The 20810-nt window shown below is 40.3% G+C and overlaps 1 protein-coding gene across 1 annotated transcript in view; it reads left to right on the forward strand.

Moving 5' to 3' along the window:
* rdx (BTB/POZ and MATH domain-containing protein rdx) overlaps positions 1 to 12938 on the forward strand; it is a 61844-nt gene extending 48906 nt beyond the window's left edge. The window contains exons 2-10 of the mRNA XM_068382878.1: positions 1040 to 1706; positions 2770 to 2927; positions 3601 to 3722; positions 5709 to 5860; positions 6111 to 6238; positions 6665 to 6842; positions 7350 to 7528; positions 7979 to 8121; positions 11605 to 12938. Coding sequence (XP_068238979.1) covers positions 1040 to 1706; positions 2770 to 2927; positions 3601 to 3722; positions 5709 to 5860; positions 6111 to 6238; positions 6665 to 6842; positions 7350 to 7528; positions 7979 to 8121; positions 11605 to 11752 — 1875 coding nt within the window. The 3' untranslated portion in view covers positions 11753 to 12938. The remainder of the gene's footprint in view (positions 1 to 1039; positions 1707 to 2769; positions 2928 to 3600; positions 3723 to 5708; positions 5861 to 6110; positions 6239 to 6664; positions 6843 to 7349; positions 7529 to 7978; positions 8122 to 11604) is intronic.
* Positions 12939 to 20810: the final 7872 nt, after the last annotated feature.

Below are 20810 nucleotides of genomic sequence, written 5' to 3' on the forward strand. Positions count from 1 at the left end.
CTTCTGGTTTTAACTGCCATATTGCATCCTTCGCTGTTCTCCTCCTATTGTAAAGAACTGTGGTTTGTACTGTTATAAGAAATACAAATTATTAAAAAAATTGTCATTTTAAATGGCTTAATAAAATAGTCCTGTAACAATTTTGAAATTATTTTAAGTGATTCTATAGTGAGAACCAGAGATTAGTTTGAGTAATTGCACTGTTTAAATCCATAGAGATTTAGCTTAATTGCAAGAAACTCGTCTTAAGAAACTTCATATTTATATTATCAGGTCAAATTTTGTTTACTCTAATTTTTATAGTTGGTGATGTTTATAATTTCTTTTGTTGTAGTTTTACTGTGTGCACTTTATTGAGGCAATTTTAATATCTTGCATTTTTCAAGTATTTGGAGTATTTCACAAGTCATCATGTGTACTTGATCTGCAAATTTTTCAATTACCGGTACTTCCTAAGTCATCATGTGTACTTGGTCTTCATGAGTAGTTTAATTTATATTAATTTGTTGTAAGTCTAATTCAATTTTCAGTGCTTATAATTTCCCAAGACAAGAGACTTTATTCATTATTTAGGTGAAAAATGACAATATCAGACATGCCTGTTTACAACACTTGCAAGGGTTAGTGGTTTATAGTTCATACTTCATATTTGGAATTCAGTGATCTGGACTTAATTTTGGAAGTGATGATACACAGACTAGCGTTTACCTTCGCATCAGTTGTGCTCAAGTGTGGGTTCTTTATGGTAAAAGAAACTGACGTATGAAATGATTGCATTTCATCAACGTTGTTAAGCTCTGTTCTGTAACCTTATGTTGGTGTGTATCATTTCATTGTATATGTTTATAGGATGATAATGTTAACAGTCACGATATTGGCCCATTTAGGACATATGGCAATCATAAAGAGTATTCATATGGTGAAAACTGATTAAACATTAGCTGGTAATATAACTATTTAAACATTTTTATAATAGTGCTGGTGATGTGTGTGTAATCAGATATTTTTTTTGTTTTTAAAGGTTTTCTTTTACTTTCAGGTGTGTAGAGTGTGGGGAGGCGGGACGGGGTCGGGGCTGTGCTGGGTCGCATCAGCCGCCACAGTGGAGTCGCGTGGCGGGAGCTCCGGCGGCGTGTCAGGGGCTCTGCCGCCTCAGCCCCACTCCAATAATAACCCGCCCCCACCACCCCCACCCCCACCACCACCCCCGCAGCAGCAGCAGCAACAACAGCAACAACAGCAGCAGCAGCAGCAGCAGCAGCAGCAGCAGCCTCAAGCTCAGCCCCAACAACAACAGGCTCAGGTACCTCACCCACAACCCCCTCAGCAACCACATCAGCAACAGCAGCCGCAGCAAGCACAAGCTGCCCCACCCCAGGCACAGCAACAACAACCGCAAGCTGCCATTGCCGCTCCGGCTCTCCCGGCGGGCAATAACGCCGAGCCCCAGAACGCTCAGCAGGCACCCCAGCCAGCTCCAAACCCACATCATCCTCAGCCACAACAAGCAGCTCCAGCAGTTGGAGGTGCAATCGTTGCCCCTGCAGCAGGGGGTCAAGGACAGCCTAGACAAGCAGCACCACCACCTGCAGCAGCTGCAGCTGCAGCATTAGCGGCACACGTAGCAGCTCAGGCTGGTGTGCAGCAGCAGCACGCAGCTGTACCGCATCAGGTGCATACTCCGCCTGCCCACCAACAGGCTTTAGGTAAGATACATTGCTCTGCATCAGTATGAGATATTTTATTGCTTGTACAAAAATACTAGATGTAACTTATTTGTTGCTAGTGATAATGGTCAGAAAATTCTCATAAGAAAACGTACAAAATTTTTATAGATTTTGTGACATAGATAAACAAACAAATTCAGACAGAGACAGAAACATATCCTCACTGTTGGAGTGGTAAGGGAACTCAAAAAAAGGCAAATAAGATTATTCAAGTGGATTAACTTTGAACAGCACAGTGTTTGCATTACAGAAATAAAGGGTTGTTGCAAGGTCTTTTGTCCCATTTACATTGCTTATGTTTTGTCCATTCTCTTTGGTTACCTTTGATTTAGTTGTCTAACTTGTTTATCGTCATATTGTTTCATTTACAATTATCTTTTAGATCAAATGCTCTTGTTTCCTTCATGGAGATAAGCAAATTTTCATATTGTAAAATTTTTATTTGTTTGTTGGTCATTTTCATTGGTTAAATATTAAATCCTCCTTCCTTTGAAAATGATCATTACATTATAACATTTAATTCAACTTTCACTACATTCATTTCACTTTCGATAATTTTTCCATCAAGTTTACTGAACGGCCTCATCCAATTATTAACTTTCATCCACAAAGCTATTGCACGATCACAACTAACTCTTCTGATGTGTTTGTTTATGAAATAATCACTTCCGTATGACTTGTTTAACAGAAGCCAAAATGGGAACTGAAGTGTAGTTACAAAATTTTGTAAAGAATTTGATTAAAAATTACTAAGAAGTAAACTTAGGACATCAATCAATTCCTATTAGTTCAACACTGTACAGTAACCTCAGAGGCTTTTATTTAGAGGATATGATAATTTTAGGAATTTGGAGTGCAAGGTTAACATTTAGATGGTACAAACAATAAATGAATGAAGATTTATAAATGTTCTTTTGCAGTTTCAATTTATTTTGTGTACATTACTTGAATTAAGTAGGAAGACTGAAAACTTTCTTCTGAGTGCTGTAAATAAACGTCTGATTTTAGCCAGAAAAGTATACCACAATCATTTGAATTGCAGTTGGACACGCACATTCCGTGCACGGTGGAGGTGGTGGTGGCGGTGGCGGAGGTGGACACGTCTCCTCAGGTGGTGTCAGCATGTCAGTGTCACGGGTACCTTCGCCTTTACCTCCTGAAAATAATATGCCTGTTGCTGAAAACTGGTGCTATACTCAGGTAAGAGAACTTTTCCTTGTATTGAGATGTGTTTAACCCTTTTACCCCCAGGCTATTTGGAACTTTCCAACCCTTAACCCCCAGGCATTTTTTTTTTCAAGCACATTTTGCAATATATGTTTTTTAAATTGCGCTAACAGCCTTAATTTTTGTCATAGAGAGGTCAGGTTGGTCTCTTTCTTTTGGAAAATGCCTAAAGTTTCTCATAAAGTTATCAAAAATATGCAAAAAAAATGTAAATAGTAGTTTTTTGCAAGGACGTACCAGTATGTCCTTGGGGGTAAAAGGATGTGTTTTGTGAAACATACCAGTATGTCCATTGGGGGTAAAAGGGTTGAAAGAAAATTATAAAGGAATGTTTGATATGAATCTTTTGTATTTATTTTCCTATTTATGCTTGTTACTATGTCATGTATTTCCCTAAAGTAAAATAGTTACAGTACAATATGTACATTACGAGAAAGTTAATTCTATGTCTATAGTCAGTAAATTAAGATAATTTCCTATATGGTGATGTTAGGAACATTGATCAAGTATTGTTAGGTTTCCTCAGAGTGGAAAGTTTTATATTCAAGATTTTGATAAAAGTTAAAGTTTTATTATTTTTCTTCTTTTATTGAACGTGATTATAAAAGATAAGGTGTATGTCTAACATATTTTTATTAATTTGCAGGTAAAAGTTATCAAATTCAGTTATATGTGGGCTATCAACAACTTCAGCTTTTGTAGAGAGGAAATGGGTGAAGTCCTGAAGTCCTCGACTTTCTCTGCAGGTGCCAATGACAAATTAAAATGGTAAGTGTACAAGATATCATTTTTGTTTACCCAAAAATAATTGAAGACAAACATTGTCTTCATCAGTACGATTACTTACACAGTACATGTATTTGGAAAATGTCTATAACGTGTTTTGTAAAAACCAGTCGGTAGAATTGTGAAATGAAGTTTGAGAGTAGATACCACATCTGATACCTAAAATAATATTTTACGTGTACTGTAATCATGCAGGATCACAAATTGAAAAGCTTATACACTCAATATTTAATCAAAACTGAATTGAAGAACTATCGCTAGAGAGTTATTGGGTCCTTTGACTGGCCAGACACAACTACATTGGATCCTTCTCTCTGGTTGTGGTTCATTTTCCTTTTGCCTACACTCACATTGAATAGTCTGGCCTATTTACATATTCTCCTCTGTCCTCGTACACCTAACAACACTGAGATTACCAAGCAATTCTTCTTCACTCAAGGGGTTAACTACTGCACTGTAATTGGTCAGTGGCCACTTTCCTCTTTGTAAGAGTAGAAGGAACGCTTTAGGTATGGTAATCAGCTCTTCTAGGAGAAGGATACTCCAACTGTTTTTTTTTTTGTTTTTTTTTGGAAATTAGGAAATACTCCTTATAAAATACAGTACACTGGACTCCCCTTAGGGAGAAAAAATTATATATACAGTACTGTTTGTGAAAGTACTGTACTGTACTATACGCTATATACTGTAGAGAGTTATTGATACAGCATTGTCTATAACACTATAGTACAGCACTAACAGTATATAGTATTCTTTGATATAAACAGGCACTGTACTTTGTACTACCACAATACTGCTACTTCAAAATCCCTCCCCCTATCCTTTATTTTAGTGTACATTGCAGTAAACCATGCCGTATTGTACTATAACATATATGAAATTTAAATGCACTACAGTATATGTAAGAAACATTATCTTCATTATTATTACTAGCTAAGCTACAACTCTAGTTGGAAAAGCAAAAAGCCAGAAGCCCAAGGGCTACAACAGGGAAAAATAGCCAAGTGAGGAAAGGAAATAAGAAAATAAATAAACCAATCTGCGAAATAATGAATTAATACAATAAAATATTTTAAAAACAGTAACAACAAAAAAGATATTTCATAGATAAACCATAAAAAGACTTACAATGCTTCATAAATGGTGATGATGGTGTAGGTGTCATAGCATGTTTCAATCACTTGAAAGAGCATGCGGTTCCTTTGGATCCCTGTCACTTTACAAAAGTCAAAGACGTGGATGGAATCGAGGAGACGAGACAGGTAATAGGCAATGGATAGGGTTGTTACTTGGAAGCAGACGATGTTGATGTTACTGTTTTGGCAGCACAGGAGGTTAACAGTGCTGGATTCCTTATTGTTTTTCCAACAGAAGACTTTTTCCTATTTTTGTTAAACCTTGCGATTGCCAACTGTCTCTTTTAATTTTTCTATTCGTCATATACCTGCAGCAGTGGTAGCATATCACTTTTGATTCCTCTAGTCACAATAATGGATGGTTCCAAAGACAGTTCATATTCTGTTTTTTTGTCTTGCAATTCAGGAACCATTCTAAAAATTTTGGCTCGAGTTGTTATCGTTGTCCTCTTCTGTTGATAACTTGAGGAGCTCTTTTAAGTTCTCAATCCTTAACTTTCTGATGCACCTCTATATGGTAAAGGACATCTTCATCCAACATGTCTGTGCTCTAATCTTTTTCCACAATCCAAAAGGAAATATTTTTTGTATGTCATAATATAATGTTACTTCGTACAACTAGAATGCTTATCTTATGATTAAATTGGTGGTTAATTTCATGGAGTTTCATTTGTAGATTTTTATGCTAGTACAGTATGTTGAATGCTATAAAACTGACTTCTGTACTCTAAGAAAACTCTTATTCAGAAGACAATGTGTCTGATAAGATAAATATTTCCTCCCATTTCTTTATTGTATTGAGTGTAGCTAATTTGCAAATGTGTCTTCGCAGGTGTTTACGTGTAAATCCCAAAGGGCTGGATGAGGAGAGTAAAGACTACCTCTCTCTTTACCTCTTACTGGTTTCCTCAAATAAATCAGAAGTTAGGGCTAAGTTCAAGTTCTCTATTCTCAATGCCAAAAGGGAAGAAACTAAGGCGATGGGTAAGTTACATTTGGTGTGTTTTTCATGGTTTTGATTAATACCCGATAGATACAGGGATATGTTTTATACATATTAATATTAATTTTTAACAATGAAGCCTTCCTAGCAATGTCATTCCTAGAATTTTATTTCTTATGGCAATATTTTGTGGAAACAATGCATTGTAAAATATATAAAGAAAGTTCTAATCTTGAATGTTTATTAATGACTTTACATTTGTATAATATTTGATTTTTTGTTTGCCAACAGAGAGTCAGCGGGCATATCGATTTGTCCAAGGAAAAGACTGGGGCTTTAAGAAATTTATAAGGAGAGATTTTCTCCTAGATGAAGCAAATGGCTTATTACCGGATGATAAACTAACGTTATATTGCGAGGTAATTTAATACTATCTATTATTGTTTCAATTTATCGTTTTTATAAGTATAAAGCATGAAAGTTACTTATTACTAACTTATAAATTAGCTTTCATAGTAGAGATGGGTTGATTTTGGTTCTATATATGAAACCATATGCTGCAGAGTCTGAATCAAGTCTTATCTCTCTTGATAGCCAGATTAAAGTCCAGTGTCAGCTTTGTTTTGAATATGATGTATATATTAGAATCATGGCCTGGGCAGAAGCACTTAACAGGAAAACAATATTCTGAGTCTATTCATTATTAAAACCTATTTACGGCCTAACATTTGAAGGTACAATATTCAAGTCATATCTGTTTGAGTCAAATTTAAATGGGTATGTATTAATGTAGTCTTTGCATTATTTTGTTTTTAAAGAAAACTAATACAAAATATTGTTTATAGGTTTCAGTTGTAGCAGATAGCGTCAACATCTCTGGGCAGAGCAACGCCATACATTTTAAAGTGCCTGATTGCCGTCTGTCAGATGATCTTGGTGTTTTATTTGAGTCCCAACGATTCTCTGATGTAACTCTTTCGGTAGGAGGCAGGGAGTTTCAGGCACACAAAGCTATTCTTGCAGGTAGGTTGCAGAACTTGAATTTTATCAAATAGGGCATTATCAGCCTGGAAAAATAAGTTTTAAAAACTCGCCTTTTATTGATATATGAACTATGTTCTTCCACAAAGTTGAGGATTTGGCTTTTGTACCACATTTTTTTCTACATTTTTCTATCCATATTGAGTTACACATATATTTTACTTTGCGTTTTTCATCAACGTGACCTTCGTTGACATAATACCACCTCGGAACTAGACAAAGTTCATTTCAACAGCCAACGATTCTTTTCACGTTAATGTTCATTGAATATTCCAAGCTCTTCTCTTGTTTGTTTATACTAAAGTTAGCTCTACTAAATAGTATTCATTTTCCTTGTGCTTGCAGATCTATATGTCATTGGGCATGAAATGCTGAAAAAAAAAAAAATGGAATGTTCTGTATGGTATTTGTAAGAAAATTCAAAGGGTTATTTGTAATATACAATATAGACAATTGGCAATTGGTACTAAACTAGTGTTTTTTCCTCAGCGCGATCTCCGGTTTTTGCTGCTATGTTTGCACATGAAATGGAAGAAAGAAAGCACAATAGAGTGGAAATCCAAGATGTAGACCATGAAGTTTTAAGAGAAATGTTAAGGTTTATTTACACAGGAAAGGCAGCCAATCTAGAAAGAATGGCAGACGATCTTTTAGCAGCAGCTGATAAGGTAAGATAATTTTCATAGCCTTTTTATGACAATGATATACCACATATTTATCTCTGTAAATGTTACTATTATTATTATTATTATACGTTAGTGATTTAACATACTCTGTTTTCTCTTTTATACTAATGATAATATTTGAATTTACAGAAATTTAGTAAAATATAATGGTTACCTATTTTTTTTCTTTTTTTGTAGTAAAAAATTGGATTTGAAATGCCATGTTCATGATCAAATGATTTACCTTACCATGAAGTGCAGTGTTTCAAATTAGAATTTTTCATTCTTACATAAAACATTTCTCCATGATAACATTAATAGAATTTTTGCATGAAAGCTGATTTCTATTTTAGAGTATATGGTCAAAGTCTCAAAATGTGTATTTGTATTTTGACAGCTATCTTTTATTTAATATTATTTATTTATATCTGTATGTATTTTTTTTTTTTGCAGTATGCTTTGGAAAGACTAAAAGTGATGTGTGAAGAAGCTTTATGTACCAATCTCAGTACAGAAAATGCTGCTGATGTGTTGATCTTGGCAGACCTTCATTCAGCAGACCAACTAAAGGCACAAGCCATCGAGTTTATCAACACGTAAGTATTATGCTAAATTTTTTATCAAGAACTGTTAATTGCTATTAAGAATTTATTCATTAAAGTTTTTTTTTCAAGTAAAGAGATAGATTTGAAAGAAGTACAGCCATACCTCTCTTCACGAAAGACCCTGCTTACGAAATTTTCAAGCTACAAAACGAGATGCGAATATTTTTATGACTCATTTTACGAAAAATGTTTCACTTTAAGAAAAGAGATTTGCCAGCCAGGCCGGGAATAAAATAAGTCACCCATCACAAGAGTTGAAAATGGGTTCAGAAAATGTAGCTGTAGTCTATAATAGGGGTAACTATAATAGTACAGTATTGTACTGTACGTATTGTATTATTTTCCATTTATTATTACATTATGTTGTAATAACTACTTAGTTTACGGGTATTAACATTTAGTTTAGGTATATTGAATGTTTCAAATGTATTTGGCTATAAAGTATTTCATTGTGGTTATACTGTATCTTTATAATGAGATTTAATGTGGTGTTTGGAACGAACTAGGCAATTTGCACGTGAAATTTGACTCACAACACGGAAAAAATAACTTTCTTAATTAATTGATTTCGTGTTGTGAGGCCTTACTGCACTAATGAAAGTAAGGATAGAATAACCTTGACTTTAGAGCTCGGAATAGTAACAACATAAAAAAGAGTCAAAGATAAAATGTAGATATTTTACTGTATATAATCAATGTTAAGTGTACATAGACAAGAATTTTTAAAAGGTAGACAAAATTATATCATTAGGACTTTATTCTAATTCATACAATTAGAGTGGAGAAAGTTAAGAGTCCATCATAATCCTTGCTTTAATTTCCAACTTGGCTTTCTTCCCATATGAGTGTACGAAGATGATGCTAGGTAGTATTGGGATGGTAACAGCCAATTCTTGTATGGTCATAGGAATTTGTGCAATTGAACATCATGTAAATCACTAAGCTTGATGGTGCTGCTCATATTCTCCCCCCCCCCCAGAATTTTATAAACTAGTTTACATGAATTTTGATACAAGGGAAGAAATTGAGTTCTTTTTAATTGCCCCTTTCTACAAGATGGGAGGGAAATTTTACTAGTTTATAACATGTTTAGTAATGTAGCATGCCGTGCAACCTTAACCCTTTTACCTCCAGGCCATTTGGAAATTTCCAACCCTTAACCCCCAGGAGGTTATTTTTTTCCCAGCATATTTTGCAGTATATTTTATTTAAATTGCTCTAACAGGATTAATTTTTGTCATAGAGTGGTCAGGTTGGTCTCATTCTCTTGGTAAATGCCTGAATTTTATAAAAAAAAATTATCAAAACTATGAAAATTTTTTTTATAGCATTTTTTTGTAAGGACGTACCGGTACGTCCATGGGGTTAAAGGGATGGCTTTTGTGAAACGTACCAGTACGTCCTTTGGGGGTGAAAGGGTTAAAAAATAATGTGAAATATGTATATGTATAGCTCAAGTATTCATATTTATCTAAACCACCAAAAGAAAGTAAACGTATGCTGTGCCACAGGTGAAATTATGTATAGTAAGATGTCAAGAAATATGAAGGAAAGTACAGTATGAAAGCAGGAGGTAAGTATGATATTAAATCCAAAACCAACTTTGTTACAAATAGCATTAGGCCATATATGTTCACTAAAATTTTCAAAGCTCCTCTTTCTGCCAGCAGTTTTGATTAACAAATTCATTATTGATTTTTACACTTGTAGAGGTAGTGTATGTAGATTGTGTCAAAGATGGTTTGGTACATCATGTGCTTTTAAGGTTTAATTTGAGAAGGTATTTGTGTGCGACTCACTGCCCTTGGCTGCTTTTTGCAGTTTTTCTTTGCGTCACAACTGTACTGTAATGGATTTATTTATTTTACTGTAAGAAGTTTGAAATTTCATTTTCAGTTTTTTTTTTTTTTTTTAATGTTATGTTGGTCATGGTTATTTTCCCTACTCTTCTATCACTTCTTTACCAAGAATTACATTTAATTTTAGTGACCTGGTATCTTGTTTTCGTTTCGTTACACATTCTAATATAATTGTATGGTATTTTCCTTTACATGATGTTTCTTCTAGGTCTCATGATTACCTATATACTATACAGTATTGAATATAGTAGGTTTGGTGTTAAATCCATGTTTCTCTCAAGTACTGGTAATTTTTTTTTAGTTTTTATAGGGCTCTGCAAAGAGATACTCCCTATAGTGGATCTATATACGGACGTACCCCTTAATTTGTAACTTGTGCAGCTCACCGCAGTGGTACTTAAAGTTCATTGCGTTGTTCCTTCGGCCCAGGTTCATTTTTTTTTTGCCTCTTGAAATTTCATTTTTCCATGGTTTATTCCTACACAACTGAGGAACATCTATATATTATTATGAAGTAATTTTCACCTAGTGTAAGAATAAATTCTTTGAATAAGCCCCATGAGAGTGTGTGTGGGGCTTGATGGCCTTGTAAAATTAATTTCTAAGGTAAATAAATGAAAGAATATCTTTAGATAGATCCTGCATCATAATTTTAACTATTAAATTTAGAAAAGAATTACTTTGGTCTGGCTGAATGTTTTTGTTTTACTAGTGGTGGCCTTTCATCTTTTTTATAACCTATGTACGGCAAAACAGAAGTTTTTATCTTTTTCAAAGTTTTTTATGTAATTTGACATTACCAGTAATCTATTTAAAACTTAAATATTGTCGAGTAATTTTTTCAAGTACTTTATCTGAAAGGATTGTTCTTCATCGAGTCATTTCTAACGTCACTGAAATTTATTTGGAAACTAGTTACTCAAAATTAAAGCTTTACTCTTTTACTCTCTACTTTTTTTTTTTTATTAATGAAAGATAAACTGTGATGCATTAAATGTAGAATTGCCAAATTAAGAAAAATATAAAATAAGGTATATTAATTTATACAGTTTGATTATTATGAAATGTTGCAACGATAATTTGAGGTAAAGAATGGGGCTAGCTGGCTCAAAGGATTTGCTCTTAAAATGTTTATCTTACACAATAAATTAAAAGTCCTTGCAAACTGATAAAATAAATTTTGCACTTGTAACAGGATGCAATTCATAAATATAGGGGCAGGTGCTGGTACATGATTAATATCTGACATTCATCAAGTTTGGTATATCTGCGACAAATTTGAGCTTGTAGACAACTGTACAAAATGAAGAAATTATTTATTCCTTTACATTTATTAATGATTATAAAATGTCTGCTTTCCACTTGCAGAATACCTTCCTAAAGATTGGTTCCTAGCATTGCAACGGCTTCATTTTTTATGTCGTTTACTTTCACCTTATCCTTCTAGCATTTACTCACCAAACTTTAAACTAATCTTGTTTGATTATCTATGGACTTGCTAGTTCACTCGTCAAGATTTCAATATTAGCCATTAATACGTCAATTTGAAAAATCATATGTGACATTATTCAACCACAGACCATTTGGCTAATATAAACTATTTTTCTTATTCCAGACATGCAACAGATGTTATGGAAACACAAGGTTGGAAGTCTATGATACAGTCTCATCCTCATCTCATTGCTGAAGCTTTTCGTGCTTTGGCCACTCAACAGATTCCACCTATTGGACCTCCGCGCAAGAGAATAAAAGCCAGTCCATGAGCCTAAAAGGCAGTTATGACATGCTGGCTTGGCCACTCACCTCACCTCCTTTGGCCTCCCCACTTGTCCAGCTCCTTACACAAATCCACTAGGTTGGATGGCACTGTTTCCTCTTTGTTGGGTATAAGAGGAAGGGAAAGACAAAGTGAACTGAAGAAAGTGAGCGATGAAAATATGTTGGAAAGTTATTCGATTTGTTATATTTATTGTGCAGAGAAAGTGTATAAAGCTTGTACAAGGTTAAGCTTGGAATTCATATGCAGGAGTGTGTTTGAGTGTTGTGACAAGTGATTGGGACATGGCCTCTTATTATCCCACCAGTCAACAGAGTACAATCAAGGAACAAAATGTTCCTGCCCACTCAGGTTGGTAGGGCTGTAGTAATTTCTTGTACTTACTACGCCCAGCCCAGCTTCTCCCCAATTTCCTTTAAGTAAGTCCACCAAATGATCTCAGAGGGGTCTTATGAATAATGTATGTAGAAGCCACAGACTGCTTTGTGCAGATGCCATACTCAACAGGGTATGTCTCGTGTAAATATCTGTGATGTAGTTAGTGATGGTCTAGAACATTTGACGTATACTTTTCCAAGTCGTGGACCGAATAACTGAATTCTTTCGTTTGATATCATACTCTCGTGGCACACACTCCTCTCTTTTTCTTTCTCTCTCTCTATTTCATTGTTCAGATGAGTAAATTTGAACAATTTCCATATTGCATCTGAGCAGACCTATCAGGGAGGTAATGAATTATGAGTCTGTTCTGTATTAACACCAAAGTAAAGTACTAGAGGGTCAAATACTGTAATGTGTATGTAAATGCATAGTCAAATCTCAAGAATTCTACCTATGTTTTTTTTAAAGTGAGGTAGTTGTATGAAAGAAAAAAAAAAGATACTGTATTCAGTGTACATTACTAGACTGAGCTTTCTTAGTTCCTTTAGAAAATATACAATGTTCTCATTTTGGAGAATGGTTAAAATGCTGTATAAGGTGTACAGTTAATGTAGCATATTATCTTTTAAGACGCCAAAGTTTACAGGTGTAGCAGAGTTCTATGTTGAAAGTGATGTAACATCATTAAGTACAGAATGGTCTGTCATTTCTTGACAGGTGGTGAAAAGTGATGGTGAAAATGTAATGCAGTACAGTATTTGGATTGCTAATTAAAGCTGAATAGGTAATCATGTACGTATTTCTTTCAGTACCCATTTTCTCCTTTTAATCTTGCTTCTTTTTTCATGGACAAAAACAATAGTTTTTAAGAGCCTCGATAAGATGAGTAATTTATTAGAGAAGCAAAAACATTTTAGATGAAATCAAAGCCTTTGTGAATTATAATACATTAGATGCATAAAATATTGTTATTTGTAAAAATATTATGCCACTCTGTCACTTCTAATATAAAATATTTAATCACTAACCACTTTTGCCAGCACACAGAATAACCACTTTGATTTCAGCCGCAGAACAGTAATAACATATTCTGTGATAAACAAGGCTTTGCTGATTTTTTGTAATAACACTTGATCATTCTCTTTTCAGGTGCTGCTCAAGTAAAGTTAGCCACAATTGCAGCAGGTGTATGAGTCGACAGAGCATTGCTCTCCTTTCTTTGTGCAAGGAGCACGACGGTCTGCAGTCATCCCGGTGACGAGTGCAGGTCATGGCGTGACTGCATTTGCAGTGGTCTGAATATGTCAGGAGGAGGAAGAACAAGGCTAAGAGGTACTCTTCGGCGTTGGGATCTTCCCCTAAACCAAATTAGTCTTCCGCTTCTTGCCTCCAGATTAAAACTGAAAGAAATTAACTCCTATCTGCCCTCTGGGGAAGCTATCTGGTAAGGCAGTTTTATCATCTTCCCAGAGATTGGTATTCCCTGCCTTTCCATGCCAGTACTATAGCAGCTGGTGACGACATTTCAAGGATCTTGTAGCCCACCTTAGGCAATAATTACGTTTCATCTACAGAGAAGCCCGAAGGTCTTAGTTGATGCTAGAATCCCCCGGGCCGCCACCTGCTAGGTTTTCTTTTCCTGTTCCCCCAACTTGCAAAAGGAGCACCAGGTAAGGCACCCATCGGCATATCCCAGCCTGCTGAAGGAGATGATCTTTGGTGCCAGCTGAGAAAGGCTTGACATTGACTTCTAGCAAGTTGCACAGAAACTCACCAACCTTCAGGAATGTGAAATAGCTTGAGGAGCTAGTACTTCTATTCCTGTTGCAGGTATGCATCGTCCTCTTCCTTCAATTGACAGCGAAACGGCCAGGACAAAGCCACACAGAGGACAAGAGAGACCTATGACAGGATGAGACTTCAGAGCCAGTGAGATCGACACAAGAAGTTTTTACACCTGTGATTATCTTTACACTATATTTGGAGTTTAGCTCTTGACACTCATGATCACCTCCCTGGGCACGAGCTCCTTCATGCAGAATTACCTTCAGACACCTAAACTTCACGTGTTGTAAGTCTCCAATCGTAAAATTTCCAAGCTTGAATCTCCATGAGTAGAATTTCAATGTGCAGAATCTCTACAAGCATTGTCTGTGTTCAGGTTCTACACAAATAAGGCCTCCATGCATAAAACATTGATGTGCCACTTTATCTATAGATAGGTCTCCACATGCTTACTCCTCTTCTTCAAGGTTATCACGATAACATTCGCACCGTTTTAAGTCCTTCCATGCAGAGTATTCAGGAGTTCACACTTAGCGCTAGGTCATATGTTAGTTCTCCAAGTATCTGGTCTTCACGTGATCGTTCCAGGCATGAACCTTCTTTCAGTAAAACTCCACGCAGTTACCCTTCATGTGATAGGACTCATGAGTCCTAGGAAAGACAGGTAGTCAACCTTCCAGATTAGACATCCAGGTATTCTTTAAATGATTAAGAGGTTTGAGCTTCCAGATAATGTTCTTTGTCTTCCTATCACCTCAGCTAGTAGTTTGCTGCATCAAGACATTCCAGCTAGAAGATGCCCATTCCTCAATATTCTATCCCTGTGATAGAGAAGAGGCCTTCACATTTGGACTACGAGTCGAGGATGTAGTCCCCAGTTCATGAGTCTTCATTGGATTACCACAGAGACTTATTGTCTTTAGTTGAGGGACTGCTGGAGGACACCTGTCTGCATGTACTCCAGTGTGTCCTTCAATGATGTAAGCCTCTGGCCTGTTGCTGGGTTGGAGCAGTCTGCTTGAAGCTCCTCACAAGCCTAGACAACTCCAGGAGCAAAGAGGTCTGTACACTTCTATCGGTAGGTAATCATGATCACACTCCTTGTGCTAGGTCTTTGAGTAACTGGTCTTCATGCGATCATGCAATGCATGAACCTTTTTTTCAGTCAGAACTCCATGCTGATACCCTTCATGCAACAGGTAGCCAGCCCCTTCAGATTAGACATCCACATATTCCCTATCAAGAGTCCCAGGAGAGATAGGCTCCAACCGCTTCAGCTTATACATCCAGATGAAGAATACCTGGATCTTCAAGAAAGATCTGTAATGGAACAGGAGGAAGTCTGCAATCTGTAAAAACTGCTCCAATGAGAGAAATATACCTTCTGTGACACCAGTGGCAGAAGATAGTTCTCTTAGCCTGGTCGAACACCTGTAGAGGACCTCTGGCCTGTGTCTCACAAAAGCCTTTTGCTTAAGAGATGGTGGATATTCTCCACCCATGAAAAGCCAAGGACTCCATGGCTTAGAGGTACCTCTACGATTACCGCCTACCGAGAAAAGTGGGTCACAGGAGTAGCTATCTCAGGATCTCTACCAGACCAGCCGCCAGATCGGGGTATCGCCCGGTCTGAGGACATCTGGGTGACACTTGGTTCATCCTGAGTCCTGTCATAATCAACTCTTGATTACTGGCCTGATCCAGACAAAGGTGGAAAGGCTTAGTTGTTCCAACACGGAGTACTTACCTCGAACTACTTTCTTAAGAGTATCTGGGATCTCCTCCCAACTGACCAGAGTTTTGTGTAGTTTACCCTAGTCCCGTTTTCTATGAGGGGTAACCTCAGGTAGAGTGGTACACGCCCTGAGGCTATCCCCAGGTCAGAGAGCATACTTGCTCAGGTCTCCATCTCCAGTAAGTTCTCTGTTCGCGTCGTGATAACATCTCGACGCTCTCTCCTTACCCAGTGCGACCCTTTGTGTCCCCGGCCCCCCTTTTGTGTCTTACGCGGTCCCCACGTGGACCCATTGTGTTCATTCTATACCCCTTCCTACCCTTATCCTCTGTGTTCATCGTGTAGGGGCAGCTTATGTTCTCCTACAGCCACGTGTCTGGAGTGCGAGTCCTGGAACGTGGTACAGTGGTGCGCTTCGGCACCAAGAAGAAGGAGACGTCGAAGAGGTCACATAGGAAGACGAGCCTCTCCTCGCCGCTTACTTCTCCCGATGCCTCGTCGAATGGAGCTTCTTTTATACAGCCACCTTTCCCTACCCAGAGTAGGGGACGAGGTAAGTCAGTTGTGGGGAAGTGGCCCATTGCTCTTCCCCAGGAGTCTGAGTGGGTGCGGTATAACACCAAGAAGAAGTGGGCAACGAAGAGGTCGCCTAAGAAGCCTAGCGTCCCTTCCTCCATTGCTTCGCCGGTTGTCTCGTTTGACAGAGCTTCCCTACCGCCCTCCCCTACCCAGAGTAGGGGACGAGGTAAGTCCATTGAGGGGAAGAGGCCCGCGGCCCTTCCCCAAGAGTCTGATCTTCAGGATAGGGTGGTTGTGGCGTCGTTCCGGACGAGTGAGGGGCTTGCGGGAGTGTGTATGGGAGACGGAGTCCTGGTGCAAGCAGGCCACGTCTCCTCTGATGACCCCATGTGGGAGAAAAATGTCATTCTTCTCCAACCCCTTTGGCGTGTTTTTCAGTCACTTCTGCAGCTGAGGACGTCGCCGAGAAGGAGCCTCCCAAGACGAGGCGCTGAGGAAGCTCAGGAGACGAAGGGAGAAGTCCCGCAAGAAGTTGTCGCATTCTTGCTCCCCCTCTAGGTCGTGCCACGAGAGTCGGCGCTCAAGATACCTCAAGAGCAGTGAGTGGGTGGTGGTTCACCTCGACAGGATGCTGGAGCTAGCTGCGGCACCAGGCCCTGGATAGATACTCCTCTGGCAGCAGTGGCACCCGACGGAGGGACTCATCGTGGCAGGTTCCATTCGACAGGCGTAAGTCCGCGAAGGGTCCGGCTCCATCCGCCCAGTGGAGAGAGTCGCCCCTTCGGTCTGGCAGCCGAGTCCTGACCTCCAAAGGCCACCTAGCTCGTCACGAGCGCAGCCCTCGGTTTTCCTCGACGGGCAGGCCTGCAGATATGAGAACCTCTGGAAGAGTGGTTGGACCCAGGATGGAGGCCCCCATTCCGACGGTGATGCCCGTCCTTCGACGTGAACCCCGGTAACCCTACAGCAGGCTCTGGCAGACCGGCATAAGTCCGCGAGGGTTCCGATTCCTTCCGCCCAGCGGAGAGTCGCCCCTTCGGTCTGGCAGCTGTGTCCCAGCCTCCAAGACTTCGACAGCCAGGTCTCGGTTGACAGGCAAAAGCCCCCGAAGGTTCCGACTTCTCCCGCCCAGCGGAGAGAGTCGCCCCTTCGGACTGACAGCCTTATCCCGGCCTCTGGTTCTTCGATGGCCCGCCCTGAACGAAGGAACCAACCAGCCAGCACGGGGAAGCCCGTGGCTCCATGGATATCCGCAGGAGCTCCATCCTTCCAGCGGAGGTAGCCGCTGGATCGACCCGGCAGCATGGCATCCATACCCGGTACCACGACTGCTCCATTCAGGCTTCGTGGTCAACCGCTGGTATACTAGGGTACTCACACCCCACGGATTCCCTGGGAGGGGGTAGACCCATGACGGCTACCTCCGTCCCAGTGGCTTCATCCGTGATAGAGATAGCCGCTCCATCGTCCTGGCCAGCCCCATCCAAGCATTGGAGGTGGCCGCTGACACACCCATGATGACTACCTCCGTCCCGGCGGCTCCATCCGTGCCATTGTCCTAGTCAGCCCCATCCAAACATTGGAGGTGGCCGCTGACACACCCGTGACGGCTACCTCCGTCCCGGCGGCTCCATCCGTGCCATCGTCCTGGCCAGCCCCATCCAAGCATTGGAGGTGGCCGCTGACACACTCATGATGGCTACCTCCGTCCCGGTGGCTCCATCCGTGATGGAGATAGCCGCTCCATCCAAGCATTGGAGGTGGCCGCTGACACACCTATGACAGCTACCTCCGTCCTGGCGGATCCATCCGTGATGGAGCCAGCCGTGCCATTGTCCCGGCCAGCCCCATCCAAGCATCAGAAGAGGGCACTGACATGGCAGGGTACTTAAACCCCACGGATTTCCCCAGGAGGGGGTAGTCCCATGACGGCTCCCTCCGTGACGAAGGCAGACTGGTTTTCCCCCGAGTGGGTCGAACGGGGCTATTGCCTCTCCAGTGCCTGCCTCAGTGGCCGCTGGAGAGAGACCCCCGCACTTTTGCCCAGTGCCTCTTCAGCTCCGTCCGCCCGTCGGTTGTATTAGTTGGCACATGTAATCTTTCCCTTGTCTTGCTCCCCGTACGGGAGCTTCGACTCCTCAGTTAACCTTCAGACCCTCCTACTCGGGCTCCAGGAGAGGGTGTTCAGGCCGCGGCTCTCGAAGGAGTTAGGAGGGGAGGCCCCCTACTCCTGCTGGCGCTCAGGTGGGGGGATGCCTAAAACGATCTTGGCAAGCATGGCGGGACCACGGAGCGGATCCGTGGACCGTAGCAGTACTAAAGGAGGGGTACAAGCTGCCCTTCCTAGCAGACCCCCCCTCGAATCCCAGATCAACAGGTTGAGTGGTTGGAACCCAACGACCCCTTGAGAGTAGCAGTATTGCAGGAAGAAGGTTCGTCAAGGCTGGCGAAAGGGGCAGTAGAACCAGTAGAGAAACCGAGTCCATGGTTCTACAACAGGCTCTTCCTGGTGGAGAAGGCGACAGGGTTCTGGAGACCGGTCATAGACCTTTCAGCCCTCAACAATTAGTGTGCAACACCGACTTTAAGATGGACACTTCGAAGTCGGTCCTAGCGACCTTGAAGGAGGAGTACTTCATGAGGTCCATAGGCCTCAAAGACGTCTACTTCCAGGTCCCTGTTCATCCCTCCAACAGGAGGTTCCTAAGGGTAAAATGGAGTACCAAAACGTGACGGTTCAAAACCCTATGCTTCGGACTGTCGACAATCCTCAGGGCTTCACGAAGGTCTTCGCAACAGTTTCAGGTTGGCGTAGCTATCTCAGGATCTCTACCAGACCAGCCGCCAGATCGGGGTATCGCCCGGTCTGAGGACATCTGGGTGACACTTGGTTCATCCTGAGTCCTGTCATAAAAAACTCTTGATTACTGGCCTGATCCAGACAAAGGTGGAAAGGCTTAGATTTCCAAGTGATACCATTCATGTTAGAAGGCATATTTGAACATTGCTCGTGGGGCCAGACCTGGGAAGATTCTTGTTCTGTAATGTGGGAACCAGGTTGAACCCTTGGAAGCCCTCCTGGGCAAAATGTATTACACTACCAGAGAAGTAGAGAGCAGTAGTCTGCTCCTACAACCTGTCCCTTGTGGCCAAGAGAGTCCACTGGTACTTTTCAGTTTGGAAAGGATTTTGTTGACCCCTATACGGTGTGAAAACACCTCCCAGATTTGCTTCCTCTTTGTTTACTTGCAAAGAGGGTGTAAGACCACAGTTTTTGTGTTAATACACCATGACAGGGTTAATGCACCTCAATGCTACTGTTTCCAAAAATTCCTGAAATGTTTGCAAACCTTGGAAGGCTGCTTTTATTTCAAAATTGTTGTGGAGCAGATACTTTCTTCTTCAACCGGTCAACTAGGTGTGCACCATCCCTCCTACATATCCGAGAACAGGTGTAAGTCTGAAAAAGGCGAGTTGAGTGGACCTCCCGTGGCAAGTATGGACAAGCGACTCCCAAGGTGTCATTCGTATGAACAACCTGGTGACTGTACACAGTCCGAAGCACAGCCTTGAACTGACATACTAACCATAGCGGGGGAAGCATAGAGATTCCTTCCTCAGATTTGGTCTGGAAAACACTGGGGGAACCCTACACCATAACCTGAAAGTCCGCTGATGTAATGTAGCTCTGAGGGCTCCTTGCTCCTGATGTATATGGTTAAGATACTGAGCCAGGGGTGTATGCACAGAGGCAACAGTAGCAGACCCATCCAATGAATGAAAGGAGAAAGCAAAGTCTCCCCCCCCCCTCAAAGCTTACGTCTGACACTGCATAGGAGGCCGCCACGACCTAAACTCTGCATATGATGATTGCGAACAATCCTGCCCCTAGGATGAAGAGCAGTGTGCGTGGATCTATGCTGGTTTTAACAAAATCTGAGTAAAGTCCGACCTTGCACTGTATATCTTGTTTCACATAACTGTCAACAGCCAGCATTCACTTCCTGATAATAAAAAGAAATTGAAAGTTCAATTAAGGGTGCAAAAGTATATCTGTAGTCATGGTTAAAAATATAAGTGAAGGGATATTGACTCGTCGCCCTTGCTCCCATCTGTTGCTTAACTGCCCGTTAAAATGATTCAACGGCCATCCAGCATGCTCTGTAAACATATTCCCTACCTAGAGGACGATGGTTTGTATTACACATAGGAACCATTCACTATACAGTATGAAAATACCAACACTTGGCAATTGGTTCTACAGAAAATTAGTCTTGAAGAAAATATTAAACTCCTCCTAAAAACACAATACTGTACAGTTGTATTGATAGTTATATAACCCCAAATATGGGAAATTACTCACAATTATATAAGAGAAAATACAGGAGTACCTTTACAGGAATTGCAAAACCCAAAATCCCACTGTATATTAGTGAATGCTGTGCTATATTTTTCTTATATGTGTACATATCACTTCTGTCAAAAGCTCAGCACTGTATTAGTGATATGTAATAATGATTGCTTGAAGAGCTCAATGAGAGTATGGCTGACCTGGGAAGACCGATACTGTAATAAGATACAGTAGAAGAAAGTTTTCAAGCCCTTGTATAAAAATACTGTATAC

The sequence above is a fragment of the Palaemon carinicauda genome, chromosome 11 (genome assembly GCF_036898095.1).
Source record: "Palaemon carinicauda isolate YSFRI2023 chromosome 11, ASM3689809v2, whole genome shotgun sequence".
In the NCBI taxonomy this organism is placed as follows: Eukaryota; Metazoa; Arthropoda; class Malacostraca; order Decapoda; family Palaemonidae; genus Palaemon; species Palaemon carinicauda.